A 19,426-nucleotide genomic window follows, 5' to 3' on the forward strand; every position below is an offset into this window, starting at 1 on the left:
CCAAAGCCCTGTACAGATCTATAATCCCAAAACACCACGATACATATATAATATCTAGGGCACCTATAGGACCATCTGAAGCGATGCTACTAAATAAACATCTGATTTATATCCCTCTAAATGTTACATTGTTCTGTTATCCGGATGGATATAGCGCTTCCTTGTTATACTTGTTTGTCTTTGGACTCATGTCTTTTGTTCTTCAAAATATTTGACTGTAGCTAGCGTGCCATGTGCCTATTGTTTGCATTCGCTGGCACACAACCCAAGTTCCTTCTGAGGGAAAGCACCCTCCACATTTCTGTCCATAAATATGGTTCCTGCAAAAAGGGCTGATCATACAGCGGTACCATGGACCAGAAATGCACAGACCGCTCCAGATTGGTCCTTCCTGTAAGTTGTCAGAATACTCCTTGTAATATGATTGTTACCTGATTGTTTTGTAGCATTGGGGAATTCTCAGGATGGCATAACCCAGCAGGCTTACAGTCTAGTAAAGGAGGATAAGATACGCACCTAGGGCCTCAGTTAGTGTTAGGAATACTCCAGACCTGCAAGAGATTTGCCTTCTAAAAGGCTTCTCTGCGCATGTGTTCACATAATTGCGACATATCTAAATGTGACTTAATTACGTGACCACGCTCTTACTGCTTTCTGCCTGTGCTTCCTGCAGCCAGGAGTAAGGAGACCCCAGTCAACGATGTGCAAAAAGGTATATATGGACATATCCATATGAATTTGTGGTACACGTGCAGTATGGAATGTGCACGTAAATCATCAACATCATCAATATTTATATAGCACCATCAATTTTCGTAGCGCTTTACAATTGGGAACAAACAGTGATAAAACAATACTGGGTAATACATACAGAGAGGTAAGAGAACCCTGCTCGCAAGCTTACAATCTATGGGACAATGGGAGTTTGATACACAAGGGCATGTGCTACATCATATTGCACATTGGACCAGCTAGAATGCAAAGGTAAAAAGTATTCAGTGTCTGTGTGATCAGTCACACAGCAATGTTGGTCAGAGGGTTGTTGTCTTGTGTTAGCTGTGTAGAGGGTGGTAATAGGGTAACCTTGGGAGGATAAGAGGGTGGTAGAGGAATATTATAAGCTTGCCTGAAGAGGTGGGTTTTTTAGAGAACGCTTGAAGTTTGAAGACTAGAGGAAAGTCTTATTGTGCGAGGGAGGGAATTCCACAAAGTGGGTGCAAATAAGTCCCTATGTCAGTTATACATGCAGAAGTAGGCGGTATTTTCCCTGCATGCTCCTAACTCTAAATGGTAGATTTATCAAACTTTCTACAAAGGAAATGTGGAGTTGTTGCCCATAGCAACCAATCAGATACTAGCTGTCATTTATCTGCTACATTCTAGAGAATGATAGGTAGAATCTGATTGGTTGCTATAGGCAACGACCCCACTTCTCCTTTGTAGAAGGTTTGATAAATCTAAGCTTAAATCAGGCCGTATAAGTACATGTAAGTATATAGAAACCAAGGTTAAAAATAAACTGTTGATCTGTTTACAAATAATTCAAACGTGAGGATTAAGATTGAACTTTAGGAGATAATTCAATAAAGGAATTTTAAATTTGAAAAGTGATAATATTCTGATTATTAGTGTAAAATAAATCAGTTAAATAGGGTTAACATTGTGCAGTACGGTCGCCAGGGAGAGGACTTATAAGATATTATGAATCACAAACCAGCAAGACACAATAAAGGTGAGAGGGCCCTGGACCTTAGAGCTTACAGTCTACAACAGATGTGGGAAACTAGACATAAGGTAAAAATACTTGTTTTGTACAGTGGGGCAGTCCTATATATATATTACACAGATCAATATTGTCAAGTACTAATAATGATGCACGAACTAGATAGATAGATATGAGACGGAGGGATATATATATATATATATATATATAATAAAATTTTGCTCATGAACATTTAATTTTCCAGCTCTCTAGTGCTTCCCCCAGGAAGACATGGCCCATCGTTGTGTTAACGCTCCTGGCTGTTGTTATAGTGGGGGCCACATTACTTGGGGTGTACATGACCCAGAAACACACTGAAGCGGTGAGTAAATCGGATGATCTCTCTGGTGGTTTCCAGGGAATAAAATATTTTTGTGTCATTTTAAATGATTGTAAGGTGTTTAAGTGGCCAACGTTTTATTTATATTTTGATTTCTGTATTCTGAAAATGTTGGTATGAGCAACAATCTGATATATCACAGACAATTCCATTAGTGAACAAATAAACGATAAGAAATATAAGTCTACCTCAACATCAACGCTTATTAATAATTATCCTAGGTGATTTTCCCAAATGGAGATCCACCGCTACAGCCGGTTAATAAAATCTGCAGCTTCCCATGAAAAAACAGACAGTATTTAATTTATGTGCAAAATAGAACACTAATTTTCACCCCTTGCATTGTAACATGGTTTTGTCCAGGAGACTTAAGTAAGAAATTTCTTGCCTAAGTTCCTTAATGAATCAGGCCCTAGTCATTATTAAAACAACAATTAAAAGAAAAAAAAAATCCTATGAAATACATTAATCAGGATTTTATTAATGTCTACTGTATGTAAAATGCATTATTGCAGTTGTTCCTGATACAAACACATGTTCTAGCTGCACACACAGCCGTCATCACTAGTAATCAGCACTTACACCCGACCTGTAGCTGCTGATACAAACACATGTTCTAGCTGCACACACAGCCGTCATCACTAGTAATCAGCACTTACACCTGACCTGTAGCTGCTGATACAGACACATGTTCTAGCTGCACACACAGCCGTCATCACTAGTAATCAGCACTTACACCCGACCTGTAGCTGCTGATACAAACACATGTTCTAGCTGCACACACAACCGTCATCACTAGTAATCAGCACTTACACCCGACCTGTAGCTGGTACAAGTGATACGACAGAAAATCACGTACCTGTGAGTTGCCCAAAGCTTGAATCGGACACTGCTATGTGCGCTCCAGCTTAGCAGACCCTTACTGTACACTGACTACGAACTAACGCCCAGTCCCCTCCCCGGTGCACCAATGAAATTGTAGGATGACGTAAACTGAACTTCTCGGACATATTGTCTGTTTCTGGGCACGCTCATATCAATTTAACGCAAAACACTGCATGCATCAGCAATATGTTCCTTTCTGAATCAGGCCCTGTATATTCAATAATACATATTCCACCAATATCAGATAGACACAATTTTTTACTTTTATAAACAAAAATATTATATATTATGTAAAATGTATTAAAAAAACAATATATAATCTAATACATGAATAAGATAACCCCAGATTTATCTTATATCAGTCTTCATATAGGACATTAGTAAAGTATCCCTGAGATATTAGGATTAAAAAAATCTTGCTTTATAGCTACAGGTTAGACGATGGTACTGGAGGAAAAATAAACATAATTGATTTGATAAATGTCTATGTATGGTAAAAAAAATATAATATTTTAAGAATAAAAGTATTGCAATTAAGGGGCCCTTATTGAGCCGTTTAGGGGTAAAAGTCTTGTGACCAGCACCCTTGTACCTCTTTGTCTGTTAGTACCTATTTTTGCTGTCTTATTGTGTTTATTTACACTTGTAAAAGCAGTATATGGGATTAATGGTATTTATAATAAAATTATTGAATGTGAAAATCAAATATGTTTCTCGTTGAGCTAAACTGAGGAGCCAGTTACCCCAGCGATAGGCAATCTGACACTTCAGGGGCAACATGGGCGGCCCTCTAACCTTCAAAAGGGGCCGCACATCACCCCTAATCTCAGTAATAAGTTAAAACAATACATTTAATAAAAGAAAGAGACATCTGTAATGACACATCAGCAGCATTTTATACAAATGTTACAGCTATAACACACACATCCGACAATAAAGCGGTAAGGAGCCCGGAGGGCCACATATCATCCTAGGAACGTCTTTTGCCCATTATTGGGTCACCCCCTCTGTTGTTTAATATGTTCAATGACTCTGATCTTCCAACCTTCTGTATTTGAGCTGTAAAATATAGAAACATGTCTTGTATACTATGATCACTAATGTTATCTGTTTAAACCTTTTATTATCTGAATCTGAGAATTCTTTTGTATCCTTGTGACAATATTTAGAAACTCTGTAATAGTTGCAAAGAAAAAAAACAACATTTTGTAATTTGTTAAATATTTGCCAATGTTTAACAAATTGCCCAACTGTTGTTTACATTTTAATTCTCACTTAGTAGAAAAAAGAAAAGAATTTAGGGTTATGTCATTCTTTAAAAATAAATAAATCCCCTTAGGCTTACTGAGAATATGCTGTGATAAAGCTGGGTCCAGTTTTAATATAGGGCAATAATTGGTTAAGATCTTAATTGTAATTTCTGAATCATTGTTCCCAGTGGAACGTATGTTCAAATTATACCAGTGATTTATTAAGTGACTATAGGAAACTTACTAGCAATAAAAATACACAATTAAGTGATTAAATAGTTTATACAAACAGTGAGCCCCGGGGGGGGGGGGGGGGGAGAATGTATCAAGCTGAGAGTTTTGAAAAGTGGAGATGTTGTCTATGGCAACCAATCAGATTCTAGTTATCATTTATTTAGTACATGTTACAAAATGACAGCTAGAATCTGATTGGTTGCTATAGGCAGCATCTATTCTATGAGGCTTCCTAATCTATAGTTGAGTACTTTAGTACCTTTCTGTATATACATGCCATTCCCCTTATTGTATTTCATATATGGCTAACAGTGCATCCAGTTAGTTTTAAAATCACACATTTGTTTTTATAGAGGATATATCAGTATAAATCGCTGGTTTTAATTTACCATTAAAAGTTATATTTTATTAAGGTTCCATATTATTCATCATAGGTTTCCTATGAGAGATTCAGTGCACCTTATTCTCCTTTCCCTGCTTTCTGCTTCGTATAATCATATAATGTTCTAAACCCACATGGCCTTGTTACTTTGTGCAAGCGTTTAATGTGTTTTAAAGAAGTGTGTTTATATAAAATACATGGATATGTATATATATAATCATGCCTGTTTCATAATTCTTCTTTATTCACATGGCTGCTGTTTCCCTCTCCTTTACACTCTTGATAACAGTGGTTATTACGTACATGTAAAGGAGATCGTTTGAACATGTAAACTGATAAGGAATGATGACAATGATCACACGGTAACGGGTTGGGGAGATGACTGCCAAAAAAGTTACAAAAACAATTTCTGCATTCATGACGCCTTAATTGATGATCTAAAGACAGGTCAACTTTATAACGTGTATAGACCCTCACACACTCCTGACAGGTGTCTATAACGGTGTAACGGCCGGTTGTGGCTTCCAGGTGGTGGAGATGGCTTTCTATGACCAGAACGGGGAGAAGGTCCATCAGACGGTCATGGTCGATAATATAAAGAATGTGGCAACGTTTTATGTCCACACCAACAATGAATCGACGACAGTTCTGTACGACTACAATAATGTGAGTGATCAGAGGTCGACTTTCATTACCAGTCATTATAGTCTTGTAGTTTTTGTTATCAATTTATGTCCACTGAAACTGATGTAGAATATATCCATCTATTTTGTGCTCTGTGATGTCACTTGTGTCACAGGACTCGGTGTGTAAATGCTCTGTGATGTCACAGGACTCGGTGTGTAAGTGCTCTGTGATGTCACAGGACTCGGTGTGTAAGTGCTCTGTGATGTCACAGGACTCGGTGTGTAAGTGCTCTGTGATGTCACAGGACTCGGTGTGTAAGTGCTCTGTGATGTCACAGGACTCGGTGTGTAAGTGCTCTGTGATGTCACAGGACTCTGTGTGTAAGTGCTCTGTGATGTCACAGGACTCGGTGTGTAAGTGGTCTGTGATGTCACAGGACTCGGTGTGTAAGTGGTCTGTGATGTCGCGTGTGTCACAGGACTCGGTGTGTAAGTGCTCTGTGATGTCACTTGTGTCACAGGACTCTGTGTGTAAGTGCTCTGTGATGTCACAGGACTCGGTGTATAAGTGCTCTGTGATTTTTACTTTATATCCATCTTATCTATCATTTCATTGTATTATTTGGCTAAACCAGAGGTGTCCAAACTCCATCCTCCAGGGCTACCAACTGGTCATGTTTTCAGGATTTCTTTAATCAGGCACAGATGAGTTAATCTATTTGGCTGGGTCAGTAAATTATCTCACCTGTTTCTACAGACAGAAATCCTGAAAACATGAACTGTTGGTAGCCCCAAAGCACTGAGTAGCAGAGCCACAGGGCCTATTTATCAATCACTTTTACTTTTACTTAAAAATCCCCTGAAAGCTGCCAATAGCCGCATCTTTAAGCATAGTTCTTATTTAGTATTAGGGCATCGCTATCTACTGCTTTGCCTTTTTCTTCGCGCGCAAAAGCAGTCCCCATTGAGTCCCATTTCAGGACTTGTTCTCCTTAATGTACTCCAGCTCAGGCTGGCGTCCACTATCATTTTTGTTGAACAGCGCCGGTGTAGAGGGATCATATGATCCCTCCCTCTCACGCGCTGCATCGTCTCCTTAGATATGTTTGTGCGCATGTCCAAGGTTTTTGGACATAGTATGCGCACATCTACGTTCAAGGCTGCGCCGGATCGCATATGTCATCGGGAGTGAAGATACCGTGAAAAAGGTGCGTTTGTCAGTTTGCAGGAACAGCAGTTTTTCGTGACTGCTGTCAATGGGGAATAATTTTAATAAATAGTCACAATGTTTCATTCCTTACCTTTGTGGTAAGAAATGAAAATGATTGTGTTTAATATGCGGTACATGATAAAAATGTCCTTTACTGTATAAACAACAATATATATATATATATTAGTACTAATGTTTTCCAATACCTGTTTCCCTGTTTCCTAATTTCATCCCAGAATATTATCGGGGTCAGGCCTATGAGCATCCACAAATGTTATATCGCGGGGATGAAGGGCAGTAAGGTACCTACAATGAGCGGTATCTTGAAAAGCATTAAACACTTCCAGAAACAGGTAAAGTCATTTTCACTATTAGATGTGTTATAATGGATAAATCTAAAATCAGGACTGTTAAATGATGCACTGAATGGAGATATAACAAAATATGTGAAATTATATTTCAATTACCATGAAATACTCGCAGTTTAGTAAATATACCCCATAAAGTCCAATGTAAACACAAGAAATTACCCCAGCATGAAAACGAGGTAGGGTGTTGCTCTTTAGGAAATTAAGGGTAGTATTACATTACAAATTACTTTTTGGTCGCATAGTGACTTTTTAAATTCCTTTTTTTCTTTTGCTGAAAACAATACTTCTTAACAATAATTTCCTTAACAACATTGTAGCACCTGTTATAAGAATAAGTATTACTGTAACAGATAGAAATGCCAAAAATGATTTTAAAAACAAATGATCGTTACCCTAGAAGTCAGTGTTATAAAACGTAGTAATTTTACTATATTATTATAATTGACCGTATTTTAATCCACTTTCAGCCACCTCCTTTTATCTAATAAGCCCCCTGATTCTCGTCTCCTGCAGAACATCACAAGTGACGGTGAGTTATCATATAATCTTCAGGAAGGAGACAAAGCCGATCGTTCCAAACTGGGGGTCTTCATTAACATCCTGTGCAGTGACCTCCCCATCTACTGGGCCACCCAGGTGAGCGACCTCTGGTTATTGCACTTCATGGTAATGCGCTGTAGCTGGTTATACATAAGTGTTTGTTTATTTCCCCATACTCCTTCTCCTGGACCTTCTCTGCTGCTTTAGATACTGTTGATCCCCCTCTTCTCCTACTCACCCTTCACTGCATTGGTCTGTGTGACACAGTTCTATCATGGTTCACTTCCTACCTATAGAACCTTTAGTGTTTGTACCTCTGGCACATCCTCCCCTCCACTCCCACTATCTTATGGGGCCCCACAAGGTTCTGTTCTTGGCCCTTTACTTTTTTCATTGTACACCTCTTCTCTTGGGGCACTAATTCGCTCATTCGGCCTCCAATACCACCTCTACGCTGATGACACACAAATCTATGTGTCTTCCCCTGACCTCTCTCCTTCTGTACTATCTGCAGTGTTTAGCGGGTGTCTCACTCCCTCACAGCTACACAGCAGCTAAATATATGTGTATATTCCTTTCTCTAGAGCAACTCCCCTCACCAGCGCTGGAAGGTCTCTTTCAAATTCAAGATCTTCAAATTGAAGGCGGAACTCACCATCAAGTCCTGAGGAGATGATTGTAAGCTCCTCGTACCAGGATTGTGTTAGTGGGTGTTGGCCGATAAGTAGCGCGGAATGTAGAGCGTTTCAGAGTGACAGCATGACCCAATGAGTTATTAATCCCTCCCATAAGAGACCAGTGTAAGACAATGAGTACATATTTTCCCATGATCATGATTACACTGATGAACTACAAAACTTCAGTAGACTCAAACATGTATTAGAGTATATATATATATATAATATAACTTTTCTGATTATAAATGTTAAGCGTATTATGTATTATTGTAATCACAGACACATAAAGAAAGTGTTCTCAATTTGTGAAGGGAAAATAAAGATATTTGATTAAACCAATTTCTTAAGCTGTTAAAAGTATAACCTCCTGGATATATTAATGTATAATATATAATATATGTGTACCGTATCCTCTCAGGACCTCTAAGTAGTCCATTAAACACTAAGGGCCTGATTCATTAAGGATCTTAACTTGAGAAACTTCTTATTTCAGTCTCTTGGACAAAACCATCTTACAATGCAAGGGGTGCAAATTAGTGTTCTGTTTTGCACATAAGTTAAATACTGACTGTTTGTTCATGTAGCACATACTCAGTTCTCCACCAACATATTGTATTGTAACTGCCTTTCTGTAACTTTGTCTTCTCTTCCTCCTCCTCTGTTGTTACTACCAGAGAGATGTTTATCTCCGGTGCCCCGGATAACGCAGAGCTCTGCTGTACTATATACACTGGGCTCTGTTGTTACTACCAGAGAGATGTTTATCTCCGGTGCCCCGGATAACGCAGAGCTCTGCTGTACTATATACACTGGGCTCTGTTGTTACTACCAGAGAGATGTTTATCTCCGGTGCCCCCGGATAACGCAGAGCTCTGCTGTACTATATACACTGGGCTCTGTTGTTACTACCAGAGAGATGTTTATCTCCGGCGCCCCGGATAACGCAGAGCTCTGCTGTACTATATGCACTGGGCTCTGTTGTTACTACCAGAGAGTTGTTTATCTCCGGCGCCCCGGATAACGCAGAGCTCTGCTGTACTATATACACTGGGCTCTGTTGTTACTACCAGAGAGATGTTTATCTCCGGTGCCCCGGATAACGCAGAGCTCTGCTGTACTATATACACTGGGCTCTGTTGTTACTACCAGAGAGATGTTTATCTCCGGTGCCCCGGATAACGCAGAGCTCTGCTGTACTATATACACTGGGCTCTGTTGTTACTACCAGAGAGATGTTTATCTCCGGTGCCCCAGATAACGCAGAGCTCTGCTGTACTATATACACTGGGCTCTGTTGTTACTACCAGAGAGTTGTTTATCTCCGGCGCCCCAGATAACGCAGAGCTCTGCTGTACTATATACACTGGGCTCTGTTGTTACTACCAGAGAGATGTTTATCTCCGGTGCCCCGGATAACGCAGAGCTCTGCTGTACTATATGCACTGAGCTCTGTTGTTACTACCAGAGAGATGTTTATCTCCGGTGCCCCGGATAACGCAGAGCTCTGCTGTACTATATACACTGGGCTCTGTTGTTACTACCAGAGAGATGTTTATCTCCGGTGCCCCGGATAACGCAGAGCTCTGCTGTACTATATACACTGGGCTCTGTTGTTACTACCAGAGAGATGTTTATCTCCGGTGCCCCGGATAACGCAGAGCTCTGCTGTACTATATGCACTGGGCTCTGTTGTTACTACCAGAGAGATGTTTATCTCCGGTGCCCCGGATAACGCAGAGCTCTGCTGTACTATATACACTGGGCTCTGTTGTTACTACCAGAGAGATGTTTATCTCCGGTGCCCCGGATAACGCAGAGCTCTGCTGTACTATATACACTGGGCTCTGTTGTTACTACCAGAGAGATGTTTATCTCCGGTGCCCCGGATAACGCAGAGCTCTGCTGTACTATATACACTGGGCTCTGTTGTTACTACCAGAGAGTTGTTTATCTCCGGTGCCCCAGAAAACGCAGAGCTCTGCTGTACTATATACACTGGGCTCTGTTGTTACTACCAGAGAGATGTTTATCTCCGGTGCCCCGGATAACGCAGAGCTCTGCTGTACTATATACACTGGGCTCTGTTGTTACTACCAGAGAGATGTTTATCTCCGGTGCCCCAGATAACGCAGAGCTCTGCTGTACTATATACACTGGGCTCTGTTGTTACTACCAGAGAGATGTTTATCTCCGGTGCCCCGGATAACGCAGAGCTCTGCTGTACTATATACACTGGGCTCTGTTGTTACTACCAGAGAGTTGTTTATCTCCGGTGCCCCAGAAAACGCAGAGCTCTGCTGTACTATATACACTGGGCTCTGTTGTTACTACCAGAGAGATGTTTATCTCCGGTGCCCCGGATAACGCAGAGCTCTGCTGTACTATATACACTGGGCTCTGTTGTTACTACCAGAGAGATGTTTATCTCCGGTGCCCCAGATAACGCAGAGCTCTGCTGTACTATATACACTGGGCTCTGTTGTTACTACCAGAGAGATGTTTATCTCCGGTGCCCCGGATAACGCAGAGCTCTGCTGTACTATATGCACTGGGCTCTGTTGTATCCAGAAGGGAGCTTTATATCCTCTCCATGAGCAATACAGATAATAACCGCTGCCTGGTGAAATAAACATGGCTGGAAGGCACAGAACAAGAGGTAAAGCAATATATTTAGTACAAGATGAAGGAGTTGATAAGGTTGAATGAAGACAAAAACCCCTTTTAAAAGATATTTATTTGAACAAAGTGATTTTCCTCACAATAAAACATACTAATAATATGTTCATCACTGTTATACGGGTGACTGAGATTATTGTGGGATTGAACTGATTCCATCATGAAGGTGATTTTGATTTATCGCTTTGCGTATTGTCACCATGTAGGCGGTCTGACTTGTAGACGGTAGTGGAATGCGCTGGGAATAACATTCATGAAAGGGCCAAACTGTTCTCATCATTCTTGATTACAATTACGATAACAGTAATGTCACCTTCAGCCGTCTTCCTATTTTGCCGATTCACCTGGAATTAGAAGGAGATCCGGCATTTAATATATAACCAAAGAGCCCATCGCTGACATATAGTGATCTGTGCTCTCTAGGAGAGTATCTGGTAATGGGGGGGCTCTGTAGAGAGTGTCTGGTAATGGGGGGGCTCTGTGGAGAGTGTCTGGTAATGGGGGGGCTCTGTGGAGAGTGTCTGGTAACGGGGGCTCTGTGGAGAGTGTCTGGTAATGGGGGGGCTCTGTGGAGAGTGTCTGGTAATGGGGGGGCTCTGTGGAGAGTGTCTGGTAATGGGGGGGCTCTGTGGAGAGTGTCTGGTAATGGGGGGGGGGCTCTGTGGAGAGTGTCTGGTAATGGGGGGGCTCTGTAGAGAGTGTCTGGTAATGGGGGGGCTCTGTAGAGAGTGTCTGGTAATGGGGGGGCTCTGTAGAGAGTGTCTGGTAATGGGGGGGCTCTGTAGAGAGTGTCTGGTAATGGGGGGGCTCTGTAGAGAGTGTCTGGTAATGGGGGGGCTCTGTGGAGAGTGTCTGGTAATGGGGGGGCTCTGTGGAGAGTGTCTGGTAATGGGGGGGCTCTGTGGAGAGTGTCTGGTAATGGGGTGGCTCTGTGGAGAGTGTCTGGTAATGGGGGGGCTCTGTATAGAGTGTCTGGTAATGGGGGGGCTCTGTATAGAGTGTCTGGTAATGGGGGGGCTCTGTATAGAGTGTCTGGTAATGGGGGGGCTCTGTATAGAGTGTCTGGTAATGGGGGGGCTCTGTATAGAGTGTCTGGTAATGGGGGGGCTCTGTATAGAGTGTCTGGTAATGGGGGGCTCTGTGAAGAGTGTCTGGTAATGGGGGGATCTGTAGAGAGTGTCTGGTAATGGGGGGATCTGTAGAGAGTGTCTGGTAATGGGGGCTCTGTAGAGAGTGTCTGGTAATGGGGGGATCTATAGAGAGTGTATGGTAATGGGGGGGCTCTGTGGATAGTGTCTGTAATGGGGGGGCTCTGTGGATAGTGTCTGGTAATGGGGGCTCTGTAGAGAGTGTCTGGTAATGGGGGGCTCTGTAGAGAGTGTCTGGTAATGGGGGGATCTATAGAGAGTGTATGGTAATGGGGGGGCTCTGTGGATAGTGTCTGTAATGGGGGGGCTCTGTGGATAGTGTCTGGTAATGGGGGCTCTGTAGAGAGTGTCTGGTAATGGGGGGCTCTGTAGAGAGTGTCTGGTAATGGGGGGGCTCTGTAGAGAGTGTCTGGTAATGGGGGGCTCTGTAGAGAGTGTCTGGTAATGGGGGGCTCTGGAGAATGTCTGGTAATGGGGGGGCTCTGTGGAGAGTGTCTGGTAATGGGGGGGCTCTGTAGAGAGTGTCTGGTAATGGGGGGGCTCTGTAGAGAGTGTCTGGTAATGGGGGGCTCTGTAGAGAGTGTCTGGTAATGGGGGCTCTGTAGAGAGTATCTGGTAATGGGGGGGCTCTGTGGAGAGTGTCTGGTAATGGGGGCTCTGTGGAGAGTGTATGGTAATGGGGGGCTCTGTAGAGAGTATCTGGTAATGGGGGGCTCTGTGGAACGGGTTATGTGCAGTGTGTCTGTATATAGACAGGTAATGGTTGGTCTGTGCAGTTGTGGAGTCCTTTGTACAGTGTCTGACCACAATGGGATGCTATGTACAGGGGTCTGTGCGGTCTGTACACTACGGGTCCTATGTAAAGTGTCTGCCAATGTATAGATTGTGGAAATCTGGCTGCCGTGGGATCTATGCAACTGATCTGTACAATTATACTGCTGATATCACCATTCACACATGACCGGTCAGAGTGGGGGCCCTGTTTATTTTAAATCCCATTTTCCTCTCCTCAACCGGGCCCCTGGCTTACAGCGAGAAACAACTGGATGCCGCTAACCAATGAAGTTGGAGGAAGTGGGAGGAGTCATGCAGTAAGAGGAGTGGTCACTGCACAGTTTACTGAGCTGTTACGCGGTTTTCCAATAAAGTCCAATCATCAATTAACAGTTTGGAGGCGGCCAGTTTGGGGATTGAGCCGATAGAAATCAGAATGCAGTTTGTCACTAATATCTCACCATAAGTATATGTAACTATGTACAAATTAGCTGAAAATGTAACAAACTGCTCATATGTTAACAAATAATTCAAATTTGAGTACTAAAATAAGGAACACAAAGTAATATAAAATGTGCTTGGGTAAAGTAGCAAATAAAAATGTTACTGCACATAAAATTGAACTAGGTTTGAAAAGTAAATAATTGTGTGTCCTACTGCTATGGAGCCGTCCGCTAAACAATACAAACTTTAAAGCATAGGGCTTAGCTGAATAATAATGTATTTGTATATGTAGAATGTTTTCCACAGACGTGTGCACAGATCCCCAATTAAGTAATCACCTCTAATGTTTAACGAGCCAGCTCCATCCTTCTACAATACTAATACAGACTGAACTTACCGTTTTAGCCCAGTAGATGGCGACATCGCTGCAGAGAATATTTACGTTGATCCCCAGATCCCTACGATTTGCTTCCTCACCCAACGTAAAGCTGTAGGTTATTGTGTCATCAAGAGGAGTGTTCTGTGGAAATAAGGAATAAAAATAATGTCAAATAATAATGGTAAATGTGATAAGTGACAAAAATATAAGTAACAATAATGTTACATGATAAAGTAAATATGTAATAAAAACATTGAATGCATAGGGCCTGATTCAGTGTACGACATGGAACGCAATTGCAGGGGCAAACGCAGGATTTGTAGAGGGAGGGATTCCACACCACGCCACCAGTGGGCGTGACCAGCATGCATGGGGGCGTGGCTATATTGTAAACAGTGTTTGGCTGCTCTCCAACTCTTCCTATCCCTATAATATACATGGGCAATGCTGCGTGGACTACTGTTAGGTGCACGCAGCTCTCCCTTTTCAAGCAGAGCCATGTGTAGTGGTGGCAGGGTCCAGCCACCTCAATTATACAGTGCCCCAGGCTTGAGGGGGGTTTCCAGGCACTAGCCCCCCCCCCTTCCTCGGTTTGCCTATGGCAATTGCATGCAATTCATGTCTGAACGCAAATGACAAGATTGCCTACGACTTGAGGGGCGGAATGCGTTATTTTAGCCGTATTATTTTCACCAGATACAGGGCGGGTGTAAGTGCTGACTGTTAGTGATGACAGCATTGTCTTTGAATTGCAAACTACAGTATGCGTGCGAATAGATATCACAGATAATGTGTATGCAGGTAAGAGAGACTATAAAAACGCAGTGTGTATAATCAGTACGTTTAAGAACATCCTCCTATATGTATGAAATGGGGAAAAAAAATATTAATACAAATATGTTTTATAAAAAATAATTATATTATTATGTGATGTTCATTTATTTGCTATAAATATCTTTCTTTTGTCATGCTTTGTCATGTGACTTTACATTGCACGTATACATTGTGTATATACTGCAATCTATAGCGTCTGTCTACAAACGGCAAGTAACGTTTAGACAGAGCGTATTTGTCCCCAGATTAAAATAGAAACGCATCTCGAGATCTGCACGAACTTGAATACAGGCGAAATTACGCTCGAGTTCCGTGCTCTTCTTTTAACCGCAAGTTGCGTAGAAAGATGAATCAGGGCCGTAAGATACCAGAGTCCCATAGTTGGCAACATTTTCAAATCATTTCCAGATACATTTTACTGCTGAACAGGTGCATGTAATCATTCCTGACACTATAGTGCACTATAACCCTCATCATAGCAGGTTATCAGAAGCGGGTTGTAATCCAGTCCTCTTAAATATATAATATAAATAGTAACCTAATCAAACATATGCAGATTTCAACTATACCATTAAAACTTCAAAAAGGCAACAGGGCAGGTACAACCTCATAGACACTCCTTATAAACAGAAAAACAACACGCTGGAAGTGTAAACATCAATGCAGACAGAGAGTTTGACACCACAATCTTCCCGCATCAATGTGAAGCTCACATCACTACTCTGTGCTGTTGGGGGGGACCCTGCTCTTTCTAGTATCTAACTCTCAGGCCTTGATTTCTTATTATGTAGCGATAACAAAGATTGTTGCAGAGGTAGAAAGTCAATTGTCACCGCAAATTACAGAGAACACATTACAGCTGCATGATATTCAGTTTCCTGGCGTTACTGGCTGGCTGCGGTAAGAGTAGTCGGTAGGAGGTTTAGCCAGCCAGTCTTATGTGCTTGCCAGTTCCTTTAGGCTTTGGAAGTTAATATTTATTGAAAAGGAGTAATCACATTCAGTAAACATGCATGAGACCGTATCGCATGTGACCAATTCTGGCCCAGGCGCACAATGTCCCTGGGAAAGCGCATTAGGATGTGAGGAAAGTTATATGCGGACCGACAAACAGATATTTACTTACATTTGCCTGTAAGTATTTTATGCTGCTCAGTATATCATGTAGGGAGGGGGTTTTGAATTTATCCATACTCAGTACATAACAGCTGCTGCTGTTTGACATCCGGATCCCAATGATGTTCTATAAGGAACGAGAGAAATTGTCACCAATCAGTCACTGCTTTATATGAAACATGATAATAACAGTAACATTCTTTCCATCCACAAAGCCTTTCTCTTCAGTTATCTCTTTATTTGAATATTTGATTTTATTAGACATAACCTTATTATTATAAGCTAGTAAATCGCTCCTGTTATATTGACGTTCGAAATCTCACTCGTTACTCACCCGTTTATAATCAAAGAGAACGCTGGCTGAATATTTGCTGGTGCTTATAAAGATGAAGGCTACGTTTTCCTGCTCGTCAACCGAAATCGTCTGCTGGCTGCTCTCGCCATCGTCGGAATGGAAAGCCATTGTTACCATCTGTAAAAGCAAAGGATAACAGTGACGTAGTGATAGTTTGCAGGCGGCCGGGATCATTTGCACAGAACAAAAAACGAATAGTAAAGGATCAATAAATATTGAAGGTTTAAATGAACTATTTCTAGAATGCAAAGCTGTGTAAAAAAATATATTTTGCAAATATACTGATGTATTTCACTCAGCCCATTGACTGTATGATAAAGGTACAGGTGTATCTTACATATCCATGCCTGAAATCACACCTGCAGCAATGAAAGGGGCGTGTTCTGTTTGGAAAGGGGCGTGTTCTGTTTGGAAAGGGGCGTGGTCTTGTGATCTGTGCTGTGATTTGGTCAGTACGTAGTACTGTTCTCACTCACTATACCATGGAGAAGCTCTGCTATTGGCAGACGTCCAAACCCAACAAACCACAAAACATTAAATGTATCAAGTCTGTAACTGTGTAAATCTGATCACTCCTAGACCAATTATTTATACTACATTTTGGTGTGATGGCCGAAGGAGACAGAAATGATCACGGGATGTGTGATCTATAAAACTATTGTATTTATATTACAGCTGCTGTATCATAGGCTGTAAGGATGTAACATAGGAGGATTGTAATTGTACAACCAGCAATGTATACTCCTCGGTCTGAGGATATCACTGTCAGTGATCAATCCACTCATCCTGCAGCCTTATATTATCACAGACCTCCTCTGTGACTTGTAATATCCTTATAATGTACAGCGAGGTGTGTATTATCCTTTCCTCCTGGTGTCATCTGTATAACATTAGGGGGAGTGTTTCCTGCGTTATCATAGGGATCACTAATTCGATGATAGGACTTCTCTCCACAACTAACAATTATGTATTTTATAAAGGGTTAATCGCATCTTACCGCCTCCGTGTGTTTCTGCGTCATGTAGACTCCAATTAACGCAGCGCCAACAACTATCCCAGCCAGAAGCACCCCTAGTGCTGTACCCACAATCCACTTCTTCCTGGTCTGTGTCGGTTTGGAGAAGCGGGTGTATGGCTGAAGGAATAGGGACATAACCATTAACCACTTATTATATCTGTTATGATATGATTTGCTGCAACGTTATACATCTAAGGAACCGGAGAAATATATCTACTTAGTACATTCTAGACCATGAGAGCTAAAATCTGATTGGACAACACCTCCACGTTCCCTTTTTAGAAGGTTTGATAAATTTATCTCGTATAGTCTATATCAACAGAACTGACACCATCGCATTACACTGTAAACATGGCTTATAATATAATATGGGATATTTCTTACTGTAAAAATGTTACACTTTTTTTACTCTATTACTCTGCAGTCATGTTTTTATAATAACCGCATACAGTTATATGATCCTAATTGAACTAATACACTTATGTCCGTTTTATCATCAACTCGATCTAATCCTTCCCTTATTACCCCCACTGTGACTTTAACATAATAATCTTTACCAGAGTGACCTCACCCCCATCCCAATATTACCCCCAACATACTCTTCTTTCCCTGCTACTGCCCTGATTACCCTCTCCTACTAGATTGTAAGCCTGTGGTCATAACCTTTCTAAACCCCAACACATTACTCCAACACTTCTATTCTTAGCCCACCCAGAGTCTCTATCACCCTCTACTACTAGATTGTAAGCTGCTAACACAGCTCACCCAAACATTACCCCAACACTGTTACTCCACCTAGTATCTCTATTACTATCTACTGCTAGATTGTAAGCTGCTGACACAGCTCACCCAAACATTACCCCAACACTGTTACTCCACCTAGTATCTCTATTACTATCTACTGCTAGATTGTAAACTGCTGACACAGCTCACCCAAACATTACTCCAACACTGTTACTCCACCTAGTATCTCTATTACTATCTACTACTAGATTGTAAGCTGCTGACACAGCTCACCCAAACATTACCCCAACACTGTTACTCCACCTAGTATCTCTATTACTATCTACTGCTAGATTGTAAGCTGCTAACACAGCTCACCCAAACATTACCCCAACACTGTTACTCCACCTAGTGTGTCTATCACCCTCTACTACTAGATTGTAAGCTGCTGACACAGCTCACCCAAACATTACTCCAACACTGTTACTCCACCTAGTATCTCTATTACTATCTACTGCTAGATTGTAAGCTGCTGACACAGCTCACCCAAACATTACCCCAACACTGTTACTCCACCTAGTATCTCTATTACTATCTACTGCTAGATTGTAAACTGCTGACACAGCTCACCCAAACATTACTCCAACACTGTTACTCCACCTAGTATCTCTATTACTATCTACTACTAGATTGTAAGCTGCTGACACAGCTCACCCAAACATTACCCCAACACTGTTACTCCACCTAGTATCTCTATTACTATCTACTGCTAGATTGTAAGCTGCTGACACAGCTCACCCAAACATTACCCCAACACTGTTACTCCACCTAGTATCTCTATTACTATCTACTGCTAGATTGTAAACTGCTGACACAGCTCACCCAAACATTACTCCAACACTGTTACTCCACCTAGTATCTCTATTACTATCTACTACTAGATTGTAAGCTGCTGACACAGCTCACCCAAACATTACCCCAACACTGTTACTCCACCTAGTATCTCTATTACTATCTACTACTAGATTGTAAGCTGCTGACACAGCTCACCCAAACATTACTCCAACACTGTTACTCCACCTAGTATCTCTATTACTATCTACTGCTAGATTGTAATACTGCAAGACTTTCCCATTATAACAATACCCCAATATGTTATTACCCGGACTCTAATAATACCGTATGAAGGGGTATTATGGAGAGTAGTAATACTCACAGGAAGATCCATGCTGAGCTGCTCCGGGGATTTTTGTTCCATCTCTGCAGTGTGTGATCACTTGGAGATCTCAGGCGCCACCTGGGGTATTTATGGATTGAAATGTGGGGTGTTTCCCCCCCCCCCTCCCCTCCTCCCTGAGGAATTTGGGATTTAGTAATATTGAGAGTTAAACAATGAATGAAATAGTTGATAAATAAGGCATGGATCCAAATATTGAATATTAAACAAACACAATCTACGTCAGTAAGGATTATAGGTAGGAAGTTAGATAAAAACAAGGAAGTTATCAGGAAGCAATTTACAGAATAATAACACAGAGCCTGTGGATGGCGGCCAGGACCCCAGGGTACAAACGTACTGTACATCCAAGTGTACGAACTCCAAACACTGGGACAGGAGTGAGGGTGAGTGCAGGCTCAGTGGTGGGCATGAGGCGGGTGACCAGCGAACCTTCACCGGCGGC

General features: G+C 41.7%; 2 protein-coding genes across 3 annotated transcripts; one reads left to right on the plus strand and one right to left on the minus strand.

Moving 5' to 3' along the window:
- Positions 1–336: 336 nt before the first annotated feature.
- Positions 337–8,616, plus strand: LOC142107205 (surfactant protein C-like). 2 transcript variants are annotated; one of them, XM_075190437.1, is made up of 7 exons: positions 340–393; positions 1,645–1,794; positions 1,968–2,084; positions 5,382–5,519; positions 6,926–7,042; positions 7,574–7,696; positions 8,185–8,616. In XM_075190437.1, the coding sequence occupies exons 2-7, from the start codon at positions 1,702–1,704 to the stop codon at positions 8,266–8,268; spliced, it is 672 nt and encodes a 223-aa protein (XP_075046538.1). In that variant the 5' UTR covers positions 340–393; positions 1,645–1,701; the 3' UTR covers positions 8,269–8,616. The 2 variants fall into 2 exon arrangements, with proteins under 2 accessions (XP_075046539.1, XP_075046538.1); XM_075190438.1 differs by lacking the exon at positions 1,645–1,794 and having other exon boundaries at positions 337–393.
- Positions 8,617–10,993: 2,377 nt separating this feature from the next.
- LOC142107204 (surfactant protein C-like) lies at positions 10,994–19,066 on the minus strand. The gene is made up of 6 exons (XM_075190436.1): positions 18,961–19,066; positions 17,001–17,138; positions 15,983–16,120; positions 15,659–15,775; positions 13,717–13,839; positions 10,994–11,297 (listed from the first exon to the last, which is right to left on the minus strand). The coding sequence occupies exons 1-6, from the start codon at positions 19,000–19,002 to the stop codon at positions 11,205–11,207; spliced, it is 651 nt and encodes a 216-aa protein (XP_075046537.1). The 5' UTR covers positions 19,003–19,066; the 3' UTR covers positions 10,994–11,204.
- Between the last annotated feature and the right edge of the window lie 360 nt (positions 19,067–19,426).

The sequence above is a fragment of the Mixophyes fleayi genome, chromosome 11 (assembly GCF_038048845.1).
Source record: "Mixophyes fleayi isolate aMixFle1 chromosome 11, aMixFle1.hap1, whole genome shotgun sequence".
Taxonomy (NCBI): Eukaryota; Metazoa; Chordata; class Amphibia; order Anura; family Limnodynastidae; genus Mixophyes; species Mixophyes fleayi.

What these genes read in the sequence shown, in the direction of transcription:
- LOC142107205 (XM_075190437.1), top strand. Translation starts at nt 1,702, where the DNA reads ATGAATCACAAACCAGCAAGACACAATAAAGGTGAGAGGGCCCTGGAC. An exon ending in TTAAACACTTCCAGAAACAG is followed by an intron (nt 7,043 to 7,573) that starts GTAAAGTCATTT and finishes CGTCTCCTGCAG; the next exon opens with AACATCACAAGTGACGGTGA. An exon ending in CCATCTACTGGGCCACCCAG is followed by an intron (nt 7,697 to 8,184) that starts GTGAGCGACCTC and finishes TCCTTTCTCTAG; the next exon opens with AGCAACTCCCCTCACCAGCG.
- LOC142107204 (XM_075190436.1), bottom strand. Translation starts at nt 19,002, where the DNA reads ATGGAACAAAAATCCCCGGAGCAGCTCAGCATGGATCTTCCT. An exon ending in AGCTCAGCATGGATCTTCCT is followed by an intron (nt 17,139 to 18,960) that starts GTGAGTATTACT and finishes CTATTCCTTCAG; the next exon opens with CCATACACCCGCTTCTCCAA. An exon ending in CCATCTACTGGGCTAAAACG is followed by an intron (nt 11,298 to 13,716) that starts GTAAGTTCAGTC and finishes TTCTAATTCCAG; the next exon opens with GTGAATCGGCAAAATAGGAA.